This window comes from Mya arenaria, chromosome 11, assembly GCF_026914265.1.
Source record: "Mya arenaria isolate MELC-2E11 chromosome 11, ASM2691426v1".
Classification (NCBI taxonomy): Eukaryota; Metazoa; Mollusca; class Bivalvia; order Myida; family Myidae; genus Mya; species Mya arenaria.
The window spans coordinates 46975006-46988547 of NC_069132.1; the positions used below are offsets into that span (position 1 = coordinate 46975006).

Below are 13542 nucleotides of genomic sequence, written 5' to 3' on the forward strand. Positions count from 1 at the left end.
GGAAAAACTTTAAAAATCTTCTTCTCCAAAACCACAAGGCCTAGAGCCTTAATATTTGGTATATAGCATCATCTAGTGGTCCTCTACCAAAATTGTTAAAACTATCCCCCTGGGGTCAAAAATGGCCCCGCCCCGGGGGTCACTTGTTTTACATAGACTTATATAGGGAAAACTTTAAAAATCTTCTTCTCAAAAACCACAAGGCCTAGAACCTTGAAAATTGGTATGTGTCATCATGTAGTGGTCCTCTACAAAATTTGTTTAAATTATTCTCCTGGGGTCAAAAATGGCCCTGCCCCAGGGGTCACTAGTTTTATTACATAGTGGTATATAGTAAATCTTTAAAAATCTTCTTCTCCGAAACTGTAAGGCCCAGGGCTTAGATATTTGGTATACAGCATCATCTAGTGGACCTCTACCAGATTTGTTCAAATTATTGCCACAGGGTCAAAATTGACCCCGCCTAGGGGGTCCTTGTTTTTACGTAGTGTTATATAGTAAATCTTTAAAAATATTCTTCTCCAGAACCGTAAGGCCAGGAGCTTAGATATTTGGTATACAACATCATCTTGTGGACCTCTATCAAAGTTGTTCAAATTATTGCCACAGGGTCAAAATTGGCCCCGCCCTGAAAGTTATTTGTTTTTATATAGTCTTATATAATAAAACTTTAAAAATCCTCTTCTCCAAAATATAAGACCTAGAGCTTTCATATTTGGTATATAGTGTTACCTAGTGGACCTACACCAAAGGTATTCAGATTATTGTCCCGGGGTCAAATTGGCCTTGCTCAGGGGTCATTTGTTTTTACATTGTCTTGTCACTTGAACATCTTTTCCTCTGAAAGTAAAGGTCAGAATGACTCCATACTTGATATGTAGCATCCTTACATGGTCCTCTCTCAACTTTGTTCAAATGGCTTTGTTTGGCCCCTTTTAGGGGTCACCAGAGCAAAAAATAGAAAAACCTTTAAACAAATTGATCTTATTAACTGCTTGATGGATCTTCAAGTCTGAAGCATCCTAGCATGGGCCTCTGTCAGGTCTTTTCAAATAATTTTGTTTGGCCCCTTTTAAGGGCCACCAGAGCTAAAATTAGTAAAAAAAACTTAACATTTTCTTCGCATGAACCCCTTGATAGATCTTCAGCAAATTTGGTTTGAAGTGTCCTTGCATGGACCTCTCTTAAATTTGTTCACATAATTTTGTTTGGCCCCTTTTAGCTAAAAATAGAGTAAAAAACGATTATTCTTGTGAACCTCTTGATGGATATTTACCAAATTTGGTCTGAAGCACCCTTGCATAGACTTCTCTCAAATGTATTAAAATAATTTTGTTTGGTCTCTTTTATTTTCATATTTCTTATAATATGCATGAATGTTCTCAAAATGTCAAGACATAAATCATTGTTGTGTACGCTAAATTACTGAAATACGACGATAATTATCGAAATACACAAGACAGTTATCGAATTATGCCTTATATACAATTTTTTGTTTGATTTTTACTTCAATATATGTTGTAAATACTAGTGTTGGGAATCGGTTGCAATTTTACTATCGATGATCGGTTCCACTCAAGTAACCGATTATCAATAGTACAATCGGTTGTTAAAATACTAGATAGTACCTGAGTTGTAGTTTTATTCATGTAGAGTATTAAACTCTTAATCATTATATGCATATACCTTATATCTATGATTGAAGTTATTAAGTGTTGTTGTATAAAAAATAGTTCATTTCCTTGCTCATTGTGGCTTTCATCAGCCATTTTGTTAAAGATAACATCTTAACACTTACTAAAAAATTTTTTTCGATAATCGATTATGACTAAATACTATCGATTGTCGCCGATTTCAGACCCAACCAATCGATTTTCGATTATAATCGATCATCGGAACATCACTAGTAAATACTTTACCAACCTCAATTTTTCGGCTCCGATTTTTTCATTTTTCCGCTGCGTCCTATCTTATATATTAAGGGTTTTTACCCCGTTTTTCAACAACTATTTTTTTGCCTGTGTCCTATCTATGCTAGGGTCCTATACATGATATAATACGGTACCTTTCAGCCAAGTCAAAAAAAAGAAAACAACATATGCTGCACATTTGTTTTTCCATCATTTCCATTCTTTGAATGAATAATCCAGGAATTTGTTCTTTACAAATCACTGATACTCTTTTTTTCATGTCTTGAATTTCACAATTTATTGTTAACACAATGCTCTAGTATCAAGAAGAACAACAAACTGTTTCTAAAATAATCTAAAACCTTAGTACAGTGCTCCAGCGAGCCCCTTTTTTGAGGGCTGTTACCTCTAAGTTGAAGGTCACACTTAGTGTTTATTCACAATGGTATGCTGCATATAAGTACATGGAGGTTAGGCTGTCGTAACCGGGCTGTAACTTTCTCTTGAATGGACAGATTTTAAAATGACTAGCCACATATTTTCGACATACCAAGACGACATGTCGTGTGCAAGACCGCTGTCCCTACCTCTAAGGTGAAAGATACACTAAGTGTTTATTCACAATAGAATGCTGAATATGAGGACATAAGAGTGTAGGCTGTCAAGTATGGGTGGTATTTTAGAGGCAATTTATAATAACTTGCCATAACAATTTGACACGTAAAGGCAAGATCAACTTTTCATGTACTTGTTCATAGGTCAATGACACATTCGGGGGCATTCGTCTCATACTGTGACAGCTCTTGTTCAATATTCTTTGAGAAACAAGCTATATTGATAACAAAGGTTAAACTCTTTTACTCAGGTGAGCGATTTAGGGCCATCATGGCCCTCTTGTTTCATTCTACTGCAGAATCTGCAAAAAATATTGTAGAATGTACATTTCAATATTCTATTTGGAACATATTCAAGAGTATGAGTATTTGTTACACCAAAAGGAGATGTTTATTACTGTATGGTAATTGTTGTTCTTTATATATTATTTAGCTTAAGATTAAATTCACAAAGTAATAAAACACACATCCTACATCTGTTAAAACCAGCCTTCACAAAATTAAAATAATCTACAAGATCATTTGGCATTGTTTGCTCTATGTGATGTGAAACCACAAAAAAACTCTTTAAAACAACTAGTATTGAGACTTCCTTTAGGCTACCTGGTTCTGTCTGGCTCTCGTTCCAATTGTTGTAGGAATATCATGTTTGCTGCCATGTTGAGCTAGGAGCAGATGGTCAAAATTAGCCTTATTTTTTATAGAAATCACCCTTATTTACAACCTTTATAAATACCTTTATTTTCATAGAGGATAGCTAGGAGGCCTTGCTGTGCTTAAAAGAAATAATGCCCAACATCTTTCTCTTGTCAGGACATCATTAGTCATGAGGAGGTATTTGGTGTCTTTTAGCACGGAAAACAGCAGTATTTGAAAATTATTTAAGTATTATTAAAGTCTGAGCTGAAGATTCAATTGTTTGAATATAACTTTGAAACCTCAGAAATAAAAACTACCTATTTTAAGGATAGCCATGAAACAAGCTCCTCAAAAGATAGGGAACAAGATTTGTTTATAAGTTTGAAAAGCAAAGATCTTGTAATTTTCCTGAAAACATATTTGAGCCTTACCAAGAAATTGTTGGCAGCTTAAATAAAACATTAAGATAGAAAAGTATTTACCCATATTAATTTCTATCTGCAGGAGAGTGGATACAACCATGGTAAGATAATGTTGTCACTCTGACAGAGGGAAGACTGATCAAATTAAACACTATTTACCCATATTTACCGGTACTATATTTGTGTAGGAGGTAGGCTACAACCACGGAAAGACAATGCTGTCAGGCTGGGAGAAGGGTGGACTCATCAAGCAGCTTTTCCATGAGAAGAAATCGAGCGAGCACAAGATGCATGCCGCCAGGCAGGACCAAGATATGCTCCATGTATGTGTTGTTTTAAACATCTCTATGAATCATCTATTTTAATGTAACTGAAAAATCTTGATATTAAACCTAAAGAGAGTATATTAAGATTCTTTTGATATTTATGTCTGCTTTGAAGAAAGTTCAGGTTTACTCCACCCCCATTCATGCCTTTTTATCCAATGATTGTGCTAAGATTTCATCGTACTTGTGTATAATCATGATTCTCATAAAACATGACTTAGATATTGATTTATGGTCAACAAGTCATTCAATGTTTTCTAGTTTTCTGCTAGGTGGTCAAAGTTCAAGGTCATAGCTACCTTTTTCTAGAAAGATTATGGCACTCTAAACAGGTGATGAAGTCTAGTATTTAAGAAAAACTGAAAATATATATACTTATGTACATGTACTATAAAGACATTTTAGGGAAGATGATAAACATTTGAGTACATTGGACTCAATTTCTATGGCTCAGCGTAATTGTATGTGATTGCTTAAAAAGGGGATTAACACATATTTTCTTTTCCAAAAGGAAGCAAATGAATGTATGCACCCAAATCTTTTGTTTTAGCCCCACACTCCCAGGCTAGCGTATTTCACAGACCTGGCAGAGCTTGTATCCAAGATAGATGAACCACGCAGTTCTGAGTCCCTGTATGAAGCGGAAGATGAAGACTACTCAGGTTAGGGGAAATAACTCTTGTTATTTAGAATAACTTAGTTACACACTTCTGGGCTAGCCTTTTTCACATTACTGATGGAGCTTGTATCTAGAGATAAAGGTCCGATTTCCTGTATAAACAAGAATAATGGCATAATGATTTGCATATGTCTGTCGGATTCTGGTCAAATTTATAAATGAGGATGTCATTACTCCAGCGAAGATCAAACATGTGGTTTCTGCTGAATGGCTGAAATCAAGAATAGTATATAGTGATGAAGCTTGGTGTATAGAAGGTGCATGTTGATACATTCCTCTGGACTGCATTTGGGGTTGGTGGGATCATGATCAAGGTCACTGTAACGAAAGATAGATAACAGTTTTAGCTCAGTAACCTTTAGACTGGAATAATGTATAGGCACTGTGATGAAGCTGGTGTATAACAACCTAATGTGGAGACACACCTTTGCTTTGCATGCAGGCTTGGCACAAACAAGGTCAAGGTATTAAGATAACCTTGAATTTTAAATGCCGGAATTGAAAACCTGTTTTTTTCTTAAAGCAGGCATCACAACACAAAATGGTGTAAAATTAAAACTTGATAAGTAGGTAAATGGATCATTACGACCAAATATCTCTGATGCAATTTGATTTTTTTTAGACTCGTATGATGAAGACGAGGTGATTCTGGACACCAATCAGCATGCCCAGGCCAATGTTGAAACACTGACCAGCAATGTCCCAATCTTTGGACTACACGATATTCATGAGGATGATGACGGAGATGAAGCTGATGACGACGATGATGATGATGACGATGATGATCAGTATGTTACTGAGAGCGAGGGAGATGAAGAAGAAGAGAATGAGAACAAGGTTTTGAAGGATCTTCAGAGCATCGAGTTTGGCAGAATGAGGGGAGGAGAGGTAAATATGATTTTTGTTGCAAACTTTGATGAATATCCATGTAGTTATTTTGGCATTGTTGGTTACATATCAGTTTAAGGCACCAAATGTTATTATTGCTTCATTTTTTCATGTTTGTTTTCCCTGGAGTGGGCAAAATATGGTTTAAAGTGAATTATCACTCAGTCATAGAAAAAAGAATACCCAACCTTAAGTGACCCACTTAAAAGGTCTAATGGGCCTCTGCAAAAAGACACATTTTATGGATGCCTTCAAGTGCATTTTATAAGCCTATTGCAATATTTTGACTCTAGATTTACATTTACACCTGATTATTCACATCTTAATACGGATTTGGCAATATTATGTTTTTGACTTTGAGGCCATTCTTTAAAAGATCTGATCTGGGTTCTACCGGTGTACATTTTGTATTGAAAATTGTAAATGACCAAAAGCAAATTTCAACTCTGAAAGTGCTTGATTCACAAAGGCTAATATTTTGCTCGACACATTTGAAGTAAACAAAACCAGTCTCAATGTAGTTGTTTATTTCTTTGCTTTTATTGTAATAAAATATATCATTCTAATGATGCAAATATGATCACTATTGTTTTATGCTTACCAAACAATAAGCAAATATACTATGCAGATTAGGTAAGAAAACTGAAGATAACACATAAGCAAAATATGAACGCTGACCACACCACAAGAGAAATACAGTTTCAAGTTCTTGAAAAATGCAGAAAAACGCTGTTTCACACTTTCCTGCTTTTTATAAAATATTTGCTGATTGTTGAGTTAGCAAAAGCCATTTCAATGTTTGGGTTTGCATAACTTTAGATAATTATAGACTGTTGTATTCGTCTACTTGAGCCTTCAAAGATTGGTTGAATGTAACGCTTCAAGTATTTATAGGCTGGCTTGTCATTTGTAAATGCACTATTAAATCATTGTTATGCTCCACCGAGGTATTCCATCTCCACCTTCAGAAGTAAAATCTGGTCAAGTCTATGTTTGTTGCCAGTTTGCAGTTAAAAATTACATCTGCTGGGTGTCATTCGCTATCTTAAGGTTACTGTATACATATCGTCCTCTCATGGAGGTGCAAAGCATTGAAGGGTGCATTACAAGATCTGCTCCATGTATGATATACATAACTGTCTTCCAATTAGTTATAATATTGTCATATATATTTCTCTAGAAACGGCTTGCAAAGGTATTATGACAGGCAGGAACTTTCCTTTGCAAAACAGTTAATGCTTTTAATGGGCTTACTTGTATTCTAGTACACCATTGTATATGCCTTCTTACCTCATACCATTCAGATATTGCACATTTTTAATAAAAAAAATATTTCATGATTACTAAGTATGATTATTTCTCTGTTTTACAGTACTGTATATCAACTATGCTCATGCTATTTGCTGAAATGTATAAAATACCAATGACAAGATTTCATTGTGATATTATTGTATTGACTTATTGTCATACCCTTTGTGTTGTCATCATGAAGTAGAAACTTGTCCATACCTTAAACATGGTTATTGTTGTTATGATATTCACATAGACATAGGACATGAAAGTTGTTACTGGTGACATTATGTGTATGCCAAGACCATAAATTTGACTTTATTTATTATCATGTTGTGCCCCTTGATCAGCTTAGGAAACTGGTCGAGCGTTAGCATCCGCTTACAGTGCTCTTGACTTGCTAAGCATCACCAGCATAGCTAACTAACACTTGCTTTTTTCTTCAGATGCAATATGCTATTTATTTTGCGTTCTTAACTAACATACGGCTTTGTTTGTTCCCCAGCAGCAGAATATATAATGTGTGAGTACAGAATACTATTAGAGAGTGGTCTCCCTTCCCTACTATAACATGGAATGTTGACTACGTAATGGTAGATTTATGCTGTATCCAAAGTGTGCCTGAGTTTGTATGGCGCTAAATATGAAAACTGCATGGATTCACACTGAAAGTAGAATTGTTAGACTAAATATCTTTAGTGAATTCTACTTTGAGTGTTGAATCGAAAATAGTTGAAGTGTACTTCAATACTAAGAATTGGTATGAAAACAAATATTATGTTTACTTCAACAACTTCTTTGTCTAATTTATTCAATTTGGCCAAACAAATTGAATGACAGTAGAATAGATTCAAAATGAATTTATTTTTTATACATTTATAGCAAAAGTTTGGATACATGACGTACATGTGTTTTTTATTGTACAATGAAAGAATTTGCGTGCAGTTGATTATGGAATTTCATGATTGATTCTCATTGATGTTGGTGCCCATTGATGGTAGGATGTTCATGTTATCACTAATAATGATGAAATATCACATCAATAATTGTAATGTATGCAATAAAAGCATATTTGATTTCTACAACCTGAATCACGCACATATAGAAATAGATAATCTACAAAATTTGAATAACCATTTTGTTACACATGTTGTCTGGATTGTTTTTCCTGCCATAATATGCAAACTTTATTGTGCATGTATCACTATTAACTTGTCTTGATACTAAATGGAACGTAGAAACCTGCATGCATATGTGTATCATGAGTTTGGTGTAAAATGTGTTCTATCTATTTACTAAGTAATTCTTTATTTTATCTTTTGGTTTGCTTTAAACGCATTTTAATTTTGCGCATTTGTTCAGTTTAAATACATTTATCGTAGGACTGCTAGATGAAATATTTTCAGATTTTCAGAATACGTATGGGTAAGGTTCTTTTTTTTGAAATAATCTGACGTATATCGTACGTAGCCTACAGATGTTATACGCTGTGTACTTGTATACACATCATTTACCGGTAACTGCATATGCATGAGCCTTTGAAGATTTAAAAAACAAATAACCTGAATTCAGTTAAAGGAAATACATACAAATTTTTAATAAAATATTTTCAAACTCTATAGAAAGACAGTATCGCAATTTAAATATTGGTATGAAATTTATAATTCTGATTTAATCATGTAAAGCTTTTCCGACATAAACAACCACCAACATACCATTTAGTGATTAATTGGGTTATTTAGCAGTTTGCACAAGTCATGTTTGCTGGCTGATATGGAGATATTTCATGCCAAACAAGATAGTTTGGTCTTCTCAACAAATAAGTTGGTGCTAGGTTACTGACTTAATGATTTAGAAAATTAAAATAGCAATTTCTTTGTTTGTTACTCATGCCTTTTCAGAGAATGACCTTTCTTTAAATTTTCTGAAAGAGGACTTGTATCTTTTCCAGAAAAGCGCCCTACCTAGAAGACTGTCTGGATTTCTGAAGAAGTGAAGATTTCCAGGCATGAGTGAAGTGATCAACTTTCCATCTAGACATCTACCTTTCCATCTAGACATCTGTCTGAACCTGGCACAATCTGAGCCTATTAAATATGGACTAAGCATGATTTTGAAGTGTTGGGTATGATGGCTTGATATGCATTCATGAGCATGCATCTTCAATTAAACTACCTGCAACTGTAATTATTTGCTTCATCATATTATGCATTATATTCAAGGTTTAGCATAGGGCATTATCAAATAAAGTAGGTCACTTGTGTATACAGTCAACTCTGATCCAGGAGTTGTTTCGATAAACATCTTAGCTGTAAATGAGTTGTCAATCTTTGTGTCATATTTTCATTTTATTTTGTTACATATTCCTGTGAAAGCCAGTATTAAAAATGAATACATAGTCGAGGAAATGATGTTGACATTGATGCCATGTTTACAGGCTTAAGATTATTGAATTTATGACAAGATCCTGTAACTAAAACAAGCCCCTGTATTTTGCCTCCTGTTTCCATTTTTAGCTTGACTATTTAAAGAATAAGGAGAGCTATACTGCTCACCCAAGCATCGGTGTCCGCGTCACACCTTGGTTAAGGTTTTGCGTGCAAGCACAAATAGGTTAACTACTTGAGGTACTTGAGACTTTATACAATGGTACTCAACCATCCAACCTACCTAATTAACAAAGTTAGATAACTCTAGTTTGCATTTAATGCAAATAGTAGGCCTTTATTTTTTTACTTAACATTCTGGTTCAGGTTTTGCGTGCAAGCACACATAGGTTAATATCTCAGCAACTACTCAAGGTATTGCATTGAGACTTGAAACAATGGTATTCAACCATCCAACCTACTTAATTAACCAAGTTAGATAACTCTAGTTTGCATGTAATGCAAAATAATTGCCTTTTATTATTTGACTTAGAAATTCTGGTTAAGGTTTTGCATGTAACCAAGTCAACACCTCAGCGAATACATCATGTATTGCATTGAATCATTACACACAGGCTCCCAAGCATTTAACCTTCTTTTTTAATCAAGTTAGATAACCCTATCTTTCATATTATATAATTTTTGCCCCTTTATTATGCAACTTAGAAATTCTGGTTAACGTCTTGCATGTTAGCACACATAGAATAATATCTCAGCAACTACTTGATGTATTGCATTGAGACTTTATACAATGGTATTCAACAACCCAACCTAATTGAATAACCAAGTTCGATAACTGTATTTTGCAAATAATGGCCCTTTATTATAAGACTTAAAAATTCTGGTTAAAATTTTGCATGTATCCACATTTATGTTAATATCTCAGCACATCATGTATTGCATTGAAATCTAATCTAACAGTGTTCCATGCATGTTTTGCCAAAACTTTTCAATCCTTACACTGAAAAGCGTTGGAATAGTCAAGCACCCTGTCTCTGTGACAGCTCTTGTTGTCAGTGTTTTTAGATTTTGGTTTCTGCAGTACATGTATTTGAATTTGGTAGAATATTTAATAACAGAAGAAAAAGAATGTTGTTAACAAAAGCCTAGTGATATTACAACTCGTTGTTCTCAGAGATGTATATAAACCTTTTTTTTATTTGAATCTGTTATTGTTTTTGAAAACAAACACAATCTGACAGCAATTTTATACAAAGTCTATCACATCAGCTTGATAATATAACGTTTTATGAAGTTTTTTCTCTTAAATGATTGTTAAGATATATTACATTTGTTTCAATGTTGGTTGATAATGATTATTTTTGTTTGTTTTCACATTTTGACTTAGATATTCCCATGTGTCTCAATGTGTGCTTTGTTTTGAATTCTGGCACTGTTTTGCACCCGTAGTATGTGATGACCTCTCTGTCATATGCTGTGGGTTTGTAAACACAGTTAACATTTAGTTTTGTGTTTACCATGTTGTTTTTGGTTGTTAATCTGTTTTAGAGTTTTGGCGTCAAGTGTTATGTAGCAAAGTAAATCAATGATGTTCTTGTTGAATACTATCTATCAGCTTAATGTAATTCTGTGATAATAGTTTGTCTCTTAGTCATAGCTGTTCGTTATAACAGAGATGTAGCCATAACTAATATTATGCTAACCTGGATGTAAATAGTATTACATGCATATAGTTGATATTCTATTAGACCAGTTTATGTCTTTGATCTGAAGAATGCAAAATCCATACTGTACATACCGGTACATACATGTATGTACATAAATGTGCCTCTGTTAAACTAGACTGTGTTTAGTATATGATACATGCTTGTATGTATATTATAATCTAGAATATGCCTCAGTTATCGTGGCCTATTGGTTATAGTGTCAGCCTTGAATGCTCTGGCCCCACTAGGGGCTTGTTCTTATATGGTCGGTTGCTGACACAGCAGCTAGTTAAAATAACAGGTACTGATTTTCTTCCTGTTAGGTGCCCAGCATATAGGATAGGAATTGGGAGTAAATCACGGTGACCAGAGACTGTGTCCTTAGAATTTAGAGGAATGACACTGTAATAAACAAACACTTTACTACTGTAATATTTATGATTTAAAACCAATGGCTACAAGATGATAAAGTACATTCAGATTGTATAGAAAACATGAATGATTGTATAAACTTTATACTCAAACAATAGTGGAGCAGCATTAATACATTTTTGCACATGAAGTACTAGTCCTCGTTTTAATCTAAAGCCATTGCCAATAAACAACCTGTTAACAAATGCATGATGTAACTGTCATCAGCCAGCGATCTGACTTTCATAAACTGTAATCCTCCAATAGAAGATCCTCCAATGGCTATGCATCAACATTACATTGACGGCATGGTATGGAGTGTGAATCAATCGAGGGCCAATCTATACACTTTGAAACAATGAATTTGATTTTCATAAAGAGGAGAATTTCTTATTTCTAACAGGTTTATTGCTATGGCTTTATTAGAAACAAACACAGTCACTCAGGGTATCTAGTATCATTCATTGACCAGGAATGTTCATGTACGTATTAATAAAACTTTTACATTGAATTATGTGTGCATCTTCACGAGTAAAACTAATCTACAAATGGGTAAATGAAATCTCAGAGAATATACTGGAATTTTAATCGAACATACTAGTACGAGCCACATCTTATAATTAATGGACATGCAAAATGATGTCGCTAAAGTCTCATGAAAGCATTGTTGTCTGCAGGTGCTTTCTTGTACTGTTAGCCACGTTTGCAAAGTTAACTTGTGGATAGACAATGGATGCATCTGTAAATGTGTGACTGTTGTGTGGTTAGAAAAAAAACGTACAGTGATAAAATGTATGCAGTTATCAATTTCCTGTTATTGAAGTTATTTGTTTTTATTTGCTATTTCTCTTTTAAAAATTGTACAAGTAATTTACATATAATTGTATCACACATGCTTTTGCTTTCAAAATCGCAAGGTTGATTTATTAGAAGACGTTATTGAATCAGAAGCAAATCCAATGTTATTCTGTAGTTAATGTACTTAAATTGTCTTACTTTCAGTTAATGGTCACATGTTCTCAAAAGAGATGCTTCCTAATATTCTAAAGTTTGTTGAAATTTATTTTTTATTATTTGTACTTTCAATTTAAAGCTTCTTGTTATTGTGATGAATAAACTTTTTTCACAACAAGCAGTGTTTTGAAATTTTGGAGAAGTGCTCAAGACAGGGTTGTTCATGCAATATCCCTCGGGGAATTTTGTTCCAACCCCCGATTTTTAGCTCTACTGGTCAGAAGAGCTTATGTCATGGTGCAGTGTATGTTGTCTGTTCGTCCATGTAAACGGTAGCTTGTTAAAGTGATACAGTCTTCAGTTTTAATTGTATCTCAATGAAACTTGCACAGTAGTTACAAATCCGTGAGAGCTAGGTTCAGAAACCAGCCAGATCCACCTATTACTGGATTATGTCACTTGAATTTTAAAAAAAATAAATAGAATCTTTAACCAAGTCTGGAATTACTGAGAGACAACCTGTTTTAGAGTGTGCAGTTGCTTTTGTGTTTTACTCTCAAGAGGTGAAAATTACAGTTCAAATTGGTTGGTTGATTTTAAGCTCTACTGGCCAAAGGCTAGAAGAACTTGTGCGATGGCGCAGTGTCCAGCATTTGCATGTCCATCTCAACACATTGCTTGTGAATATTTTGTTCAATGCCCACGCAGTCATTACTGGCTACCCCACAGGGTTCACAAGTTTACTTATGAAGGGAAATCTTTGAAAATATTCTTGTCTGAAACCGCTAAGACCAGACCCTAGATATTTTGTATGTAGCACCATATAGTGGTCCGCTACCAAAGATGGTTTTTACATTATGTCCCTAGTGTCAAATCTGGCCCTGCACCATGCATCAAGTTTCCAATAGACTTAAGTAAGAAAAACTTTCAAAATCTTGTTTCAAACCAGAAGTTTTTTTTCAAACTATACCCCTGGCATCAAAGCTGGCCCCACCCCTTTTGACCTACATTCTTATTTTTAAAGCTTCAGCTATGAAATATGGACCATGTGTACATTTTTTAAAACAAATATAAATGTTGTGCTTGGATGATCTTGAATGTGACCATTTGACCTTTCTTATTATTGAGGCTACAGCAATGAAATTTGGACCATGTTTACAGTTTTGAAAACCAATGTTTTCCTTGGACAACTTTGTTCATTTGTCCTACTTTCTTATTTTTGAAGCTACAGCAATGAAATTTGATCTATGTGTACAGTTTTGAAATCAAATATCAATGTTTTCCTCAGATGACCTTGACTGTGACATTTTGTGACC

General features: G+C 34.3%; 1 protein-coding gene across 7 annotated transcripts in view; it reads left to right on the top strand.

Moving 5' to 3' along the window:
- Nucleotides 1–10881, top strand: part of LOC128207397 (patatin-like phospholipase domain-containing protein 7) — a 72188-nt gene extending 61307 nt beyond the window's left edge. For 2 of the 7 annotated variants that reach the window (XM_052910281.1, XM_052910286.1), the window contains 4 exons: nucleotides 3774–3908; nucleotides 4462–4573; nucleotides 5213–5478; nucleotides 8720–10881. In XM_052910281.1, coding sequence (XP_052766241.1) covers nucleotides 3774–3908; nucleotides 4462–4573; nucleotides 5213–5478; nucleotides 8720–8764 — 558 coding nt within the window. In that variant the 3' untranslated portion in view covers nucleotides 8765–10881. The other 5 variants (XM_052910279.1, XM_052910282.1, XM_052910280.1 and 2 more) reach the window with 4 other exon arrangements.
- The last annotated feature ends 2661 nt before the right edge of the window (nucleotides 10882–13542 follow it).